Consider the following 17,449-nt stretch of genomic DNA (forward strand, 5'->3'; position numbering starts at 1 on the left):
GAGATTTTTTTACAGGGTAAGGACTAAGGAGAAGTACAGGTGACATACAGTGGTTGTTGGCTACAAGATATGTGAACATAGAGAAGTGGATGAGGTTCTCTACGGCTGGAAGCAGCTTCACATCTACAGGCCCTGGTCCTCAACTGCTACATGAGAGATAACAAAGCAAGAGAAAAGCAATTAAGGAGGTTCCTGAAGAGCATCAGTGACTTCCTGACCCAAGTGATAGAGGAACCTGAGATGCTCTGCTAGACCTCATACCACCAACAAGGAGCTGTTGAGGATGTGAAGGTCAAAAGCAACTTTGGCTGCAGTGAGCATGAGATACTGGACTTTAGAATCCTGAGATGTATTAGCAGAGCAAAAACCAAGCACATTTTTCCTCAGAAGAGCACATATTTGCCTCTTCAAATGTCTGCATTGTAGAATCTGATGGGATAATGCCCTGGAGGAAGGGGATTCAATAAAGGTGATTATTATTCAAACATCATCTCCTCCAAGATCAAGAGAGGTCTATCCCCATGAACTGGAAGTCAGGCAAAAATGCCAGGAGACCTGTGTGGATGAACAAGGAGCTCCTGATTTAATTCAGACACAGGAGGAAAGCATACAGAGGGTGGAAGGACAGGCAGGTAGCCAACTAGGAATATTCAGTTAGCAGAGCCAAAAGCCCACCTGGAATTAAATCAGGCCAGAGATTTCCAAGGCAACAAGCTGCTGTCCAGCTGTCTGGACAAGATCCTGGGCAACCAGCTCTGGATGAACATGCTTGGGCAGGGGTGGGGGTTGGACCAAATGACCTCCAGAGGTCCCTTCCACACTCAACCATTATGTGACTGATATGTTAAGATTCACTTAAAAGAGGAAAGACACTCCACCATATTCCCTCTGTTTTTATTATTCTTATTTCTTCCAAAAATAGCATAACAATGTATTTTCAAATGAAATTTGATACAAGAAATCCAACAAAACTAGCTTTGACGCACACAAATTTCAAAGAAACATTTCTGTACTTCTAAAGAGTCATCATTTTTAGCTAGTTTCATGAGTACTAATTCTAGCAGACAAGAACATTTTATCTTAATTTCAGCAGCAGAACTGACATATTCTACTGCTTCAGTGAACATTACAGGTGTTCTTCTAGACAATAAAAAAAAAGGAGTCGTGAAGAAAAGAGTACAACCCAATTACAGGGGGAAAGCAATACAACTAAAAACTCTTATAATTTGAACATATAAGTTTTAACAGAAATGTTCTCTTCTAGGTTTGCTATAACTCTTCAAAATACTCACGTACCATCATCATTTCATCTCTACGTTAAATCTATTAGCCAACAGCAGCCATCAGCTACTGTTAGCCCAAAATGGGAGAGAAAAAACATGAAGTATTCAGGCTTTCTCAGTAATGGGTGGCTACAAGCATATGGAAAGTCGAGCAAACACTGTACAGAAATCCCTATGCCAGCTCTAAGAGATTAACAAGCAGTTATGATGGTACTTAGGCACAGTTCTGCCTACTAGTATAATTTAATTGCATTCCCAAACAAAATATGTGGCTTTAATTTGGGGATTGTTACCCATAGCTACAAGAATGTGTATGCACATACACAGCCCTCCTTTCCTGAGGGAGCTGCTGGTATCCTCAAATATTACACAGGCTCCCCTTCTGGTTCATGATCCATGACATGACCATGTTTTTAATGCCATAAGACTGCAATGAGGTCCCCATCACCACCACCAGCTCATCCTACTGCCAAGCCCATTTGGAATTCTATGAAACAAGAAAGAAAGGCATCCTAAGATCTGTCTAGTAAGTTTCAAGAACCACTAAAACTACTGAAAAGTCAGGAGAGTCTTTAATACAATAAAAAAATGTTCAGTAATCCAACTTAAGCAGCTGTTACTGATAACCACACAGCCATATTTGGAAAACAAAGTAGAGATTTGAAGCATTAGAAATTGAGTACTTTCAGAGCAGTTTTGTACAGAACAAACTTACTTAATCTTAAAAGCACCATGAAGTGACACTACATATCGGCAAGCAGGAAAAAAAAAAACATCATGGGATTTTACCACGTAAACTACACCATGAATACCACTAAGGTAGATTTACAATGCAGGCTTGAGCACAGCACAGAGGTTCTCAAACTGACTCAGGTATTTTTTTGCTCTGCATGCAATGTAGACATACCCTCTATGCTGTATAGATCTTATGACTTAACTGAGCTCTGCAGAACACTATTTAGGCCCTCATTCTGCATTATCAAAGTCAATATTCTTCCATCAACTTCAGAAAGTGCAGGGTCAGGCTCATAATCACAAATGTACTTCTACAAACAAAACACTTCTTTCTAACAAAGTTATGTGAGTTCAAACACAGGTTTTGAGAGCACGCAGATTGCTTACAAATGCTTAAAAAGACTGGTTCAGAATCTTTCTTATATATACACACAGAAGTCCATCTGTCACAGACAGGCAATGTAACTCTGAATCATGAGCTTCCTCTGGGTTTTGGTAGTGTCCTGCACACGTCTGATAATTAAAAAATAAAAAATAAAAAAATAGTTGCCACCATGGATTTCTGATCATTCCAACTTGCACGTGGATATGATCTCTTCTTGCTGCATCCAGTAAGTGAAGTTTCATGGTTGCTTCTCAAATGCAAATACCAAGTAAATACCTAAAAATGAAAATGGGAATATTTAAAGTTTCAGCTTGCTTGGTGACTCAACTAAGTTTTCAAAATGTAACCAGGTTGATATTATGCCCAAATAACCTGTTAGCAATTATTGAAATTACAAAAGATTTTATGATTTTCCAATGAGCAACTCTAGCATTTTACTCCAGCATAGTTTTACAGAAATGTACACAGTTTTGTACATAGTTTTCAGAAATGTGAATGAAATTCATAAATTACTGTGCCATTCTACATACAATGAACATTCACTAGCACATAAAAAGTCATATGTGAGTTAAGTATAAAGACTCTTTCATACATGCAGTAATGGACAATCAGGGTTAAAATTACTGACTTCATTTTTAATTGAAAAGCAAATAAACCCATGATACATATTATCAATTTTAGTATTTTAAATTTTGATGGACAAAGATTAAATTATAGCATTTTTTCAAGTCCAGAACAGTATGATTCTATTAATGGATACTCATACAGTCCATACCAGCACCCTTGGAAAATTCTTTGTTGGCATATAATCAATGCCAGATGTTCCTGTGCTCCATTCCAGACAGACAGGTTAAACCACTTAGTTGAGACCACAGGTCTAATTAAACATTTTCAGATTTCCACTTGAATTCAACTTTTATTTTAATGAAGGAGGTGCCATAACTACTTGCAAATCTTTCAAGACAAGCTTATCAGACATTCCTCAGCAACAATGCAAAGTTCCATGTAAGGAACAAGCTGTGCTTATACTCTTATCAGAAGCTCATTACTCCAAATGTTTCTGGAAAGATAGACTACATAGAAAACACAATAATCACTAAATTTTTAAAGGTATATATATTTTTTTAGGTATAAAAAGGTATAAAATTATATAAAAAGCCCCTCTCAAGTAAATAATTGAGATAATACTTCTAGATTGCTGGAATTTATGTCTACCTTATAATTCATAGACTCAAAAATTAGATCATAATTTAAGAAAGCAGGGTGAAGATTTTTCTCACTTGTGAAGTAAACAGCATTTTTTGTTTTTAAACTACCAACACAACCAGTATAATGGCCTGCAAAAATGCAAATTCTGGTTGGCTGCACCTACCCATTTCCCTCCCAATTTCTTGCGATGTGCACACTACATAATCTACACACAGACATTTTGAATTACATAAATAACAACATCTTATTATATTTAGAATCTGGATTTTCTTCCATCACTAACAGGCTATTCTACACACTTTTCTAAGCAGTCATTCAGTCAATACTGTTTTCAAAACCATTACTTACTTGTTGCTTCCCATTCAGACTTACTCAAGGTTCCCTAGAAGGGGACAGAAAAAACCCACAGTTTGAATAAAAAATAAGGAAACAATAAAACACTGATTTAGCTCCATCTTTCACTGACCAATATCTAACCACCCACCCTGACTGGCTATTCAGGGGCAAGAAAAGCATTACTGTAGACCACAGATATTTATAATGCCACTAACTATGATGGTCTGGAACTGGAAGACCCAGATAATGGAACACACCTAAATTAAATAGGTACAGGAGAATGGGCCAACAGTCTGTCGGTCTGGGTGCCTCTACAATGCAGAGCATGCCTCAGTCCATTACCACACACCAGCATGAGCTGACCTGGCTCCTGCTGCTGCTCAGACTGAGATGTGCAGAAGCCAGGAAAAGGCCCTACACCATGGTGCTGCCACTTCCCTCAGGAACACTGCCTGCTTCCACCCAACAACACCCCACAGCCCATGGAAACTATTTGCAAGAGACTAACTCTCACCCTTACTCACACATTCTGGAAAAACAGCCTGTCTTCCAGCCTAGGAAACTCCCAGCTCAGCTGATCAGATGAAAGCACGGCAAGTTCACAAGCAAAAAGCTGCTGCCATTTACCCCATCAATTAAGAAACATAAGGAAACAACAAGAAGCTGATTTTCTGCTCTACCCACTCCATCCCCATCCAAGGAGTCCTCACTGGGGCCATAATTTAATCTATATGCTACCCACTGACCAAACCTGACCAAATGGTTCACCTTTTAAAACAGCACTTGGCAACAGACATTTTTGGTCTCTCTTGTCATTCTCATGTTCTTAAGCCTACTTCTTAAATATGCTTAAAACAAACATTTTTCTTGTTAAAAACTTTTGAATTTCAAATGTGGAGAGCAGGTTTCTTTTCTCTCTTGATGCAGAATTTTTATATATGCAGTAAGTGGACCACATCTTCAAGAATCCATGAACAGTAGATGAATCAATGATTAAAAAAAAATACCCCAAGCAACAAAACCAAGTAGAAACTTTAAGCTGATCACCTTCATATTGTACTGATGAAAATGGAAAGAATGATTTCAAATACAGTGTTATGAAGAAACCTTTGAAGTCTCCTATCAGAGGATTGGAACTAATGCTTTAAATCAGTATTGTGAAGATCCAGAACATAAGAAGATTCCTCAAATTAAGAATAGGTAGAAAGAACAGCTGTCAAGTAAGATGGAAAAATATCCTTTCCCTTCTCATTATTACAAATTTCTTAACAGCTACCAACATAAGTGAATTAGATTCTTTGAGTATGGGATATAAATTAGATGAACCCCTTAGCCCTGCAGCTCTACAATTTTTCACATGCAAAGAGACACTCATACCAACTTCACTAGAGTTGAAATGAAGAAGGCACCACAGTATGAAAGATCAGGACCTCAATTTTAAGACGTTATCTCAAGTGAAGTATAAAGGAACTTACCAATGGTAATTTTGCCTTGCCATCTTTGATAAACTCTTTTGCATGCTCATAATCATCAGGTTTATCAGAAACAAGCCTGGAATCGCCAAGTGTAGAATATGGCTGGAGAGCATAGAACAAAACATTGAATAGTGAGATACATTAATCACATGAAGTAAAGGGTTTGTCACAACACAGTCCATGACAGAGGTCAGTAAGTCTTAAAAATATTTTAAATTTAGGTCTCTCCTTTATAACATTCTCAGGAACAGGTCTGATATTTCCTACTTACCAGAAAATCTGCCACCCAAGAATTATAAATGAAGTTTTATCCTTATGTCTCTAAAGCAGGGGAAACAGATAACCATGAACACTCTCCTTCATGTACAGCACATTATGAGCATTACCCAGATATACCTTCTTTTAGAAGAGCACCTATACCAGCATCTCTTCAGCAGAAGTACTAAGAAATGGGCAACTACAATTTCAAGCAGAACAATTAAAATGCTTCAGTAAGACACAAGCTGTAACAGAAGCATACAACAGGTTCTTCAAAACTAAGATGTACTTACTAAGGATCCCAGTCACTAGTGATCTGTGTAAATAAATTTGATCATAAAAATTCGGTCCTCAGTTTTAAGCGGCCACTACCTTAAGACAACTTTCCTAAGAAGGAAGATGGTTAAGTCAGAGGCTGTGTCTCTGTGCCACTGCCAGTGTGAGCCCACACATAGCACCATCACTTTTAGTGTCAACAAGTGCAGTCAAGTTGCAGGCTGTGACTCAGCTGAATAAGTCACCAATTACTTGATTTGAGAGTTTTCTGCTGAAGAATTCTACTGTTTGAGGGAGGAGGGAAGCACAGAGAACTAAAAGTAAAACCAAAGCCTCAGAGGTAGCCTGGAAAAGCTTCTCTGAAGCTGCTGAAGTTATTGAGGATAAGAGCCTGAGGATAAAAAAAAAATGCAAAAACATTGGACAAAAACATACACTCAATTATAGTTAAGTACCATTTTCTTCTATGAACACAGACTGTCTTTTTACTCCTACAGAGATTCCTTTATTTATTTTCAGTCAATATTCCTTGCACAAAGATCCAGATTTCAGTCTCTCTGCTGAGGAAGAAATGAATTACAGCCACCACTATCTGACACTTGGTATGATTCTTGGGCTTCTGTTTCCTGCTTCACAAGAACAGAAACTTGCCTCATTATTGAAATATTATCTTCAAAATCTGAATCATGTATTGGGTGGGACCTGTGCTGGACAAAGAGAAGAGTGTGTGGAGGAAGGACAGGGAGAGACAAAGTGTTACAAACAGACTACAATCCCCCTGCAGAGGAAGGGAGAGGAAGTAGAAAGGTCAGGAGTGAACAAACGAAGCTGAGCCTGGGAACAAGCAGTGGGTGGGACAAAGGCGGTTTTAGGTTTTCAAGTTTCTCACTCTTCACTATTTTTTATTCTTTTTTTTTTGCAATGAATTAAATTAATCTTCTCCAAGTTCAGTCTGTTTTGTCTGACAGAAATTGCTAAGCAATCTCCTTGAATTTATCTTGACCCACAAGGGGTTTTTTTTCTATTTTCTCCTCCCATTCTGTTGGGAAGAGGGAACAAGAATCCAGGTCAGTGGGTGTCTGGCAGCCAGTCAAGGTCAACAACCAGAGTCACACTTTCAGCCTCAGGAACTAAATAACTTCTTACTGGTAGCCCTTAATTAATTGCAAGATGTTCACAAAGGGAATTTCAATTACTGCACGAAAAAAACCCCAAGATGTATAATGCTATTAAAATAAACAAGTCAACTCCAAATTTACCTCCAAGGCCTGCATTCTCCTTAATAGCATTTTATGCTCCTCATTCTTAATTTTTTCTTCATAGAATTCCCGAAATGTCATTTTGTAGACTAATTTCATGCCATGCTTCTTTGCCATTCTGTCAAAATAATAAGCTTAATTAGGGAAGCCGCAAAATTATTCTAGCTTTATTTTCAAAGGAACAATTTTAAGCCACAGTGACATCTTATGGTATTCACTAGGATTACTTTTTTTACAACTTTTTTTCTTAGTAAAGACTTTTAGATCAAACAAGCTGCAGTACCACCAGAAACTGTCCTTTTATTTTTTTTTTAATTAGGACAACAAAAATCTACACAGAAGTAATCTACAAAAATTTTAATAGACAAGGCCTCCTCTCCCAAAACACAGAAGTTCCATGCGGACATCCAGAAAGACTACACTTTTCCCTGCAGTATCTACCATGTATACTATAAATACTTCTAGAGAACTTCTTTCCATTGTATTTAGTGGCTTACATCTCGATTCCATGTACACAGCTGAAGATCATTTAGAGGAATAAAAAAGTTACCACAGCAAAAATCCTATGAACATCTAAGGAAAGGTGAAGAAGACAAGAAAGAGGCACCATGATGAAGAAGATACACATGAAAGCTCACAGAAAGACCAAAAAAGGGATAGAAAGAAACCCCTCAAAAAGTTACAATTAAAGAAGGAAAAGCTGACAGTTCTAAAGGTTTGCTGTCAGATCCAATGTATCAGATCAGATGTTCCTCATGAGACATAGTTTAAGTTCTTACAGCTTCTGACCAGAGGACCTTCAACAGAGTTCAATGGACAGATTACAGTTGTGGATGGAAAGGCAAGAAATCTCTGTATTTGAAGCAACAACAAAAAATTGAGAACTGGAAAATATAGTAAGAAAGCCAAAACATAATTATCTGCAAGCATTATGCAACGACACATCAACTAAATAAGTGTTTATTATCTTCCACAGCTTTTATTGTATAATGAATTTAAAACTTAACTTACTCTTCCAGTAGGGGAAAGTAAACCAAAAACTCAGGGACATCAACCACTTCTTCCAAGTGAAAATCATACTTGCAGCCAAATAAGGGATAGTCTCCCTTCTTTTCAAATTTTACATTGTACACATCGTTCCCAAATGAATTTGTTTCTGAAGCTTCAAGTCTCTTTCTATAGAATGAGATATAAACAAACATTCATTGACCAGTATTTAACAGGCAGAGAAAACTACACATAGGAAGCCTGAAAGTAATACTTTGCTCCCAGTAATACTCAGTGATCTCTGGTTTCCCACTTCCCTTATCTCATAAAGCAATGAAACAGTGAAATGAAGCACCATACTGTGTTTTAACAGGTTATCATTCCCATACAACATACCAAGGACTAAATGGACCTAGAAGATAAACCTTAAGCCCGGACACACGGACAATCTACATGGACAAGACAGGCTTCTGGAAACAACCATAAAACCTTGACAGTTTGTCCCCAGGCTGTGGTCATTTTGACACTATTGAAGTCATGACAGAAGGATGAAGTGTATGAAGACCTATACTTTCTATCAGAAGAACCATGAGAAAGGAGACAAGGGTTAGAATTGCTTTACTATCCATTGAGTCAAGTTCATGAGTGAAATTTTTTTACTAGAATCCAAAATTGTTGCAGAAAAATTGCTTCTGTTTGTACGAACTTATTGGAGCACTACAAGAACATCTATCACTTAACTATACTTCACAGAATTTTGGAAGACTAATAGGACATAAGAATACTTACACAAGTTCAAAGCTATTTGGAGTTGTGCCAATGAAATAACCTCCAGGAGAGAGGTTCCCACAAGCATTTTTAAGCATCATGTCAGCCTGCTCATACGTCTCAAATGAATAATGGTAAACAAATTGACAACTGCAAATGTCAAAGCGCAAATCTGGATCACTGTACTTGGAAGATAAGAGATCCTGTAACAGATAAAAAAGAAAACTACAGAAACAAGCATAATTCACTTAAATCTTCTAACAAATGTTCTACTTCAGTAATTCTTTGAATTCTCTTAAGTTTGTCCTTTCAGCTCCCATTCCTTTACAAGTTCAACAAAGACAAGATGAAAAAAACAAGAGCATGAAAAAGCTCTCCCCTACACAGAAAACCATACACAACATTTAGAAACAACAAGAATACACACACATTTCAAAGTTATAATGTCCTCAAATTTTTTCATGTTGTCAAGTAACACTACTACATCTGAAAGACCAAAACCCAAGGTTAGTTAATTTATAGTTTCCAGAAGTATGTTATTGCTGGGGTTTTATAACTGGCCACCATCTGGCTGGAAAAAGCTCTGTAATAAAATTAATCTGAGTTTACTAAGTCTCTGTAATAAAAACTGACCTATTAAACATGCACTTGAGAGGAGAAGGGGTTGTTTTAAATATGGTAGTTTGCCCTGCCCTGCCCAACGAGTTGTACTGTGTGTATTCTCACCCATGTTCATCACCAATGTACTCCTCCCCATCCCAGACCAAGTAACTAAAATCTGAAGAACTTGGAACTCTTGAAATTTGCCAGGTTAAAGCTTGCTTTGACCCTGTACTCAGCAGACATAAAGATAGGAAAATGAGAAAAAGAGGTGGGCAGAATTAGATTTTGCAGGATATAGAACATTCATGATAGAGATCAAAAATCAGGGAAATTAACTTTTGTTTGCAAGGACAGACAGAACAAAGCATGCAACAGAAAATGCATATGCATCTAAGACTGAGCTGTAATAGCAACATGAAAATATCACTTTCTTTCTTGGCCAAGTCTCTCTCCTCTTCCCCCAAGTCGAGAGAGATGACATGAACCTGCAACAGACTGTTTCTCAGAAGAAGGAAAGGCAACCAAGAATTCAAGCAAACAGCCCTTCATGCAAGGCTGAGAACAGGTTCAGCTTTTCCACAGATATGCTGGAACCAGGTAGGTTCTGTCTCTCAGCCTCCACCAGCAGGGCACTCTCAGCCTGCACTTCTAGGAAGCAAAAGCAGTTCTGGTTAGAAGACTGTCTCCTAAGCCTCAGCCACGCATTCACCACTGCCTCCAGACAATCAAAGAAACCTGCTCTACCACACAAGTTTCAAAGGTACCTATTACAGTAACTAAAATACCACTAGAAAGAAAAAATTCCAAGTGTACAAGTCAAATCAGAAAAGGTCCTTTATTTATCCCAGCATTCACCAAAATAATTCCAACATCCCATGTTGTCTCACAGAACTCCAAAGCTGAACAGTCATTCTGTTCCCCGTGTCAAGTAAAAGATAGTGAAGCATCAGATTTACTATCTGGAAAAGACATTCAGGCTTCAGGAATGTTACACAACAGCAGCAAAATGCACCCAAGTACATCTTAAGCAATCTTCCGGTAACCCCTGTGGCTGATTCGCCTGGCAGTACAATAATCCTACCTTAAAAATATATATACCCAAAATGTTATGGCACTACCATAAAGAACATTAAATCTCAAAAATATTACAAAGCACAGGAACTGTACCTTGGTACTATCTGCTTGTATGAATTCTGCATCAAAAATATGTTCATTATACCGACATCGGGATTTCATTTCTTCATAGCGATGCTTGCATTGTTGCACGGAAATGTCAGCAATGTCTATATATGGAAAGACAATAAATATAACAAATGAAATTTTTAGAAGTGTGTACACTGCTCCGCAGACAAGAAAATTTGAATGATTACTGGAACACAGAAGGTAAAATATGGCAGGCTAAAAAAAAATTATCTTCAGTTCCATTGAAACAGCTCAGCTCACAGGGATTCTTCATATTCTTAAAAATATAAAAGATGTTGAAATGCAATTATTTCTGTTACATCATGGGATTTTTTTTTTAAATTCTAAGACTGCTTCTTTTTCAGTTATTGAGCCTCTGAGAATATGCAATAAATTTACCTAAGAACTTTGTAAGTAAATTGATTGTGTTTGAACACTGTCTACTGAATAATGCAAGAAAGAACTGTAAAACGTGAAGTACCCAAAATAATTCCCCCTGAAAGAGTTTTAGAGAACTTTAGTACCTAATTAAATTTGGGGTTAAGTAATATTTCCTCTGATTATACCTGGAATACTTTTTGAGAAAAGGGAAGATGGTATCATTCTCCCAACCTCTAAGCCAATTATTCAAACAAGATTTTTTTTTTTTTTAATCAGTTTTCAGCTCTTCCCCATTTCTGAGTCTGAAAATCTTTAGTTGATTGTAACACCCAAGACCATTTTTTCCCACAACATTAGGGGATTTATTTGGTTTTTTTTAAATGCAGCTCTCCTGTATGCATTTCAGAACAATTAAAAATACTATGGGAGACTAGATGTGGGAGAAAAGACAAAATAGAAAATGTTAGTCTTTTCCCCAGGGCCACATTTTGCCTAGGGCAACCTGTGGCAATATTGTTTTTCTTTAGTGATACCAGTTTTTATATAGGAGTTGAACTGAAAGCTAAGTATTGATGATTCTTATATTTCTGCTGGCAATCAAGTCATATCTTCAGATTAAAAGACAAAATACAACTATTTGCACAAAAGGGGTTCATTACATTCTTTGATTGATGGAAAAAGAATAACAAAATACTGGAGATGTACTTGGTTTCCCATAAAATCTGATGTACCTTCCGTAGAAAGCTATCATCTCTTCTTACCAGTACAGACGAGTTTTTTAATTCTGCCTTTCTTCCATTTCAGTAAGTCTCCACCTTTCCCACATCCTAGATCCAAAACAGTTATATCATTCTTCTTCTGTCGTACCCGGTCTATGAATTCACCTAAAAAAATAAAAAACAGGAGCATATAAACACATCTCTGCACTTGTGTTGCACCTATAAGCCTAAAGAATCAAAAAGGGGTTGAGAATTTTAAAACACCTCAGACCTTACTTTGCCTGTAAATCTTCTTAATATTACAAACTTAAATCTCTTTTCTTTCTAGGATGAAAGGAACCACAAACTTTTAAAACTGTGGAGAAGACAAGTATTTTCTGTGCTTAATATGCTCTGCATGTAACTTGACTGTGGCTCTGAACTGTTTCCCTGGCTAAGGCAAAACTGCACATGGCTAAACAGCCACCCTGTACATAAGGAGGGAAACAGGTACTTTCATTAGCATTATAATGAAGGCAGATGTTATTTGAAAGTATGGGAAAGCCTTTTGCAAAAAGAAAAAGCCAATTAAATGCATCAGCGGTAACATCTCCTCCCACTCACCTTACAAAAACACAATGTTTTTCACTCACTCTCCCAGGCCTTGCAATAACAGTAGCTACTCCTTTGCTTTCTACCCTACATACACCAGTTACATTTTTTCTTCTCTCTCCACGCTGTCTAGATTCTCTCTGCTCTGACTGATGTTGGCATATTATGTAAAACATATCAGTATGCTAGCAACTTTTCTTCACAGTAGGAGACATGAAATATGTTTTGATACAACTGCTATAAAGCCACACTGCTGAAATTCTTTATGACAGAAAGGCTTCAACACAGGCTTCAGGAACAGCTTTATAGAAATCTAAATATTGCTTCTAACTGCTCTGATACAACACAACAAAAAGCAGCATGCTAAGACAAATGGTGCCAACATCTCCTGGCACAGATCCCTCTTCATGAACCTGTGGTGCTGTGCTGATGATTCTTTTCTTTGTTGGCAGATATCTGACGGCTTTGCTTCCTCAATTTGGAATTAATTTGTGGAACAGCAGACTTTGCCTTTAAATAAAAACCTGCTGATTCTTAAAGAACATCCTTTAGCTTTCCATCTTTTCAACCACTGACTATGGGTAATACAGAATATTTATGTGTTCGAGCTTCCTGCAGAACTGCTTAACCAGGATCTAAGCAGAGACTACTTTGGGAAAATATGCATAAGAAATTATTTGGGATAGATTGAGCTGTTCTTCTTTGAATCTAACACTTGAATTCTTTATGATTTAAAGCTCTACTTTTCTCTTTAAAAATGTCATGGAGAAAAACAGTTTCCAGTATAAAACTTTTAAGTCAGTTGACCTTTAAAACTTAAGCATACTCTTGGTACTCCAACAATACAAAACATTATCACAGAGATTCAAATTAAATATAAATATAGAAATTTTATTGCAGTTGAAAAACTTACTACATATTATGAGACAAAGTGTCATATTCAACATCAGAAAACAGAAAAAAGATATGTTTTGATACAAAAATTAGTTACATTTTAATCATGTCTGAGCAATCCGTTAAGGAAGCTTACCAATGAGGACACTCTTTGTCCAATTATTAAAGTTTCGGAGGTAGAATATGCGAGACTGGCTACGTTTTTCCAATCCAACTTCTTGAAGTTCATTATAATGTGCAGCTACAGCTTGCCCATGGCCAATCACATGCTGCAGAAAGGAAATCACACCACAGAAGGAACAGACTTAAGCAGTGAATTCTTTTTATTACTTTGTCATTTAATCAAAAGACAGATGTGTTCACTTCATGGATTTAAGAAAGCAAACAAGGAATACTATGAAGAACACCATCATTATAAAGAGATTTCCTGTAACTGTCCTGGCACTGATATCAGTACTTCAATTATCACAGCAACACTTGCAAATTTAATCCCTTTTTCAGTTAATTCAAGCAATTTTTGGATGATAGATATTGCTCAGCATCTTTCCTTCACAGAAATACTTAACTTTCAGTTCTCTAATACTCTCAGTCACTCAAAGAACATATTTCACTCTTCTTAAGTCTGGGACAGAACAAGAGGATGTTCCTTCTCAAGGAACTTAAAGCCTCTTCAAAGAGCCTGTTTCAGAAATTCAGTACTTTCATCTGACAGAAATGTATAAACTGCCAATTTAACCAATATACCAATTGGCTGATGTCACATTAGTGATCCCATGGCCAGAGCTTTAAGCAGACCATGAAAAAGGAATGAGAGGAATAATTTGACAACATATTCCATCTAATGCATAAGAGTTAGCTGTAGAAATGTCTCTGATTTAGCCTTAACTCAAAATACTCCAGGAGATTTCTGTCCAGCCTTAGCTTTAAGTACTACAAGACACTCCTCACCCCTGTTACGCAAAGAAGCAGTCTACATCCAGATATTATGCTCCCAACATTTCTTCACCTTAAAAATAATCTTCAACTATACACATAAAAATAAATTATAAATAAAATCCAAAGTAACAGAACAGAAACAACCAGCATGGACTCTGTGAGGTACAAAAAGCATTTGAAATAACAGCACAAACCAGAATGAAGCCATTAAAAACATTCCTAGCAGTTCACTACAGATGTAAATATCCCTGCACCTTACCATTCAAATAGCAGTTCCTCAAGGGAAAATAAAGTTTGGCTGATATATGTGAATATATGAATTCTTCAGTGTTTCATATACTTTTGGTAACATTCAGAATGAACACAGCCTTACTTGTCTGAAATCTCTATAACCTCATCATCTGTTTATTACCACATTGGGCTGACTGATAATAACAAATATTTTGATGACTTCTATTCTTTCCAAGGGTAAGAACAGATGGCTCCCCGAAGGGCCACTGAAGGTGACAGAACCTAGAACAGCTGACTCAGACAAGTGTGGGGGACATACTCATACAAACCATTAACACATCTCAGCTGCAAACAGCCATCAGCAACAACATCTCGATGGTGGCAGCTATGTTCAGGCACATCTCTGCACCTTTGGGCTACAGAAACCCAATCTAGTTCTTGTTCGTGTAAGCTTTATTCCCCCTAATTAAAAGGATTAAAAGGTTAATAATGTTTCTACCACAACAAGAGGCACCTTTATTTTGCCAGACTGCTAAACCATATTAACATCTTGGGAAAATTCTGGGCAGAGAAGCAAAACATTTGGTCAGACACTTTCAAATTATATTTAAATATCCCAAAAGGATGAACTAGACTGGATATTAAAGCATCAGCTTCTACAAGCTCATAAATAATAAAGGACAACATTATGTAAAACATTACCCTTTTAACCCTCCCAGGTGGGCATATAGAAGGACATACATTTACTGCTGCTTTTGCAGTCTTAAAATATAAAAAACCACCTGTAAGTATTTTACTGCTTCACTTTGCCAACAAATCATACTGAAATTACATCACAGAGAATGCAGTCTGTAGAGTTCTGCAAACTATTACCAAACTATTACCTTACCAAAGGCATAAAAGGACAAAATTACCTTATGGAAGAACTTCCCAAGCACAGGTAACTATACTAACATACAGATAAACAACATACACGAGACCTGAGTTCAAGATACGGAACTTGGACTAATCCCAGTAAACACTACACGAGATTGCTACCCCATGGAACAGTCTTAGAATTAGACTAAGTATGTGCTGAGTTCTCACTGCCAGGCCTCTTCCTCCTCCTCTGTGAAGCCCAACATCGCTTGTGCACCTGTTATTTCCCTGGGAAACATTTCCATCCTTGGTGTTTCATGCTGGCTCAGACATGTCTAGCATAAATATTTTCAACCTTTTCTTGAGCTAAGGCCTTGAAACAAGGATTTGAAAACAGCTCAAAATAAATGATACTCACTACTTTCTTAGAAGGTTCATCTTCAGAATCTAAATTCTTCCTTTTTGCTCTGCTCTCCTGATTACCACTATCAACTTCTTTTTCATTTTCAGTGGGCTGCTCTGTACCTGAAGCAGAACTATTGCCTTCACACCCGACTCCTGAAGCTGACTCTGAAGCATGAGGTGTTTTCTCCACTTCTCCATCCAAACTCTTCTCTACTTGCTGTTCTTCTGTCTTGGTTACTTCAGCCATTTTGACTGGTCCACTGATAAGAATGGAAATCTAGAGGGAAAAGAAACAAACCACCAAGAAGTTTCAGTGCTGAATTTCACTAACTCGTGGTTATAATTGGGACTTTCACACATAACATTGGCATTTCACCCTAGGCAACACACAGACTCCAAATTTGAAGAGTTGTTTAATAAAAACAGCTCAATAAAATATGTGGAGCTTAAAAGTACTCACTAAGTAAGTCGAAATTAAGATAAATTGTTACTTTTCATTTTAGAGTCATTCTTACCTATCATCATTGACTCAACTGCCAAATGTTATTGTTTTTTTTCTTTTCCTTCCCATAAAAGGTAACCTAAAAATCAATTTGTTTAGAAACACAAACAGACCGGTTCTCTCAAATTAGTAAATTTGTTATTTAAACTGATATGCTTTGATATGGATGTCTTCAAATAAAAAATCAAGATGTATTTTTATGAGCAAATTTTCTTACCAGTTGTGGATTTTCCAGTTTTCCAAGAATATCCACTATTCTCTAAGCTTAACTAATGTGTGGAATACTCAGCCGCACTGCATTTCCACATCTCCACTTCACAAATGTCTACGCAGGCTGCAGGACTGCAAACTCCACAAAGTCCTCAAAAAATGAGCCACAAAGCTCATTTGGTCTCCAGCACATCCCAGCCTTCTTTACACCACCACGGGGAAGCAGAGCACCTACTTTTTAACAAGCCATGGGAGAAGGCAATTTGGCAACTCCTTTTCTGAAACGGTGGCCTAAATCAGCCAAAAAATTAAAAAATCATATTCAAATCCACCGTATCCAGGCTCACCTTCCTAATGAGGGCCAGAACACATCCACTGAGTGGGCCACTACACAGAGGCACCAGAGCAGCTGTTCTCAAAACAAACGGCCTCAAAGTACGACTTATAAAAATAATTCTCCCACTACTGCGCAGCACCTGACTTGGTTTGCAAAGCAGCAGCAGTCCCTCCTTTATCCTCACCCCGCTACTCCAAGCAGACGTTTTGAAGGCCTAAACTATGAAACGATTCGACTTTCACAACCAGCGATGGCAACTGAGGGCCCAGAGGAAGCAGTAGCTCCTTCAGCCGGAGAGCTCAAAACGCCTGGAGTGATGTGGGAATGGCCCCGCCGGCCTGGGGACGCTCCCACTCCCTCCTTTCTTCCTTCCCTCCTTCCCTTCCCCCGCGATACGGCTGGGAGGCCTCAGGGCCTCCGCTCCCGTTAAGGGGGCGGCGGCGCCCGTCGCTTCTTCGCGGCCCCCCCGACCACGCAGTCCGGGGAGGCCGAGGGCCCCGGATGCCCCCGCCGCCGCCGGTGCGCCCGGGGGCAGGGAGGGCGGAGGGAGCGGGGCCCTGCACTGACCCGGCCCAGCACTCACCCGACTCAGCCCTCCGCCATGCCTGTTTGCGGAAGTGACGAACCCC

General features: G+C 38.1%; 1 protein-coding gene across 4 annotated transcripts; it reads right to left on the bottom strand.

Annotated features, from left to right (window-relative positions):
• Positions 1-875: 875 nt before the first annotated feature.
• RNMT (RNA guanine-7 methyltransferase) lies at positions 876-17,445 on the bottom strand. 4 transcript variants are annotated; one of them, XM_058831949.1, is made up of 11 exons: positions 16,491-16,618; positions 15,785-16,048; positions 13,478-13,610; positions 11,899-12,021; positions 10,742-10,857; positions 8,993-9,174; positions 8,228-8,392; positions 7,217-7,334; positions 5,424-5,525; positions 3,961-3,994; positions 876-2,679 (listed from the first exon to the last, which is right to left on the bottom strand). In XM_058831949.1, the coding sequence occupies exons 2-11, from the start codon at positions 16,016-16,018 to the stop codon at positions 2,642-2,644; spliced, it is 1,245 nt and encodes a 414-aa protein (XP_058687932.1). In that variant the 5' UTR covers positions 16,019-16,048; positions 16,491-16,618; the 3' UTR covers positions 876-2,641. The 4 variants fall into 4 exon arrangements, with proteins under 4 accessions (XP_058687932.1, XP_058687931.1, XP_058687929.1 ...); XM_058831948.1 differs by lacking the exons at positions 876-2,679; positions 16,491-16,618 and adding exons at positions 2,701-3,476; positions 17,005-17,293; XM_058831946.1 differs by lacking the exon at positions 876-2,679 and adding an exon at positions 2,701-3,476.
• Positions 17,446-17,449: the final 4 nt, after the last annotated feature.

This window comes from Poecile atricapillus, chromosome 2 (genome assembly GCF_030490865.1).
Source record: "Poecile atricapillus isolate bPoeAtr1 chromosome 2, bPoeAtr1.hap1, whole genome shotgun sequence".
NCBI lineage: Eukaryota > Metazoa > Chordata > Aves > Passeriformes > Paridae > Poecile > Poecile atricapillus.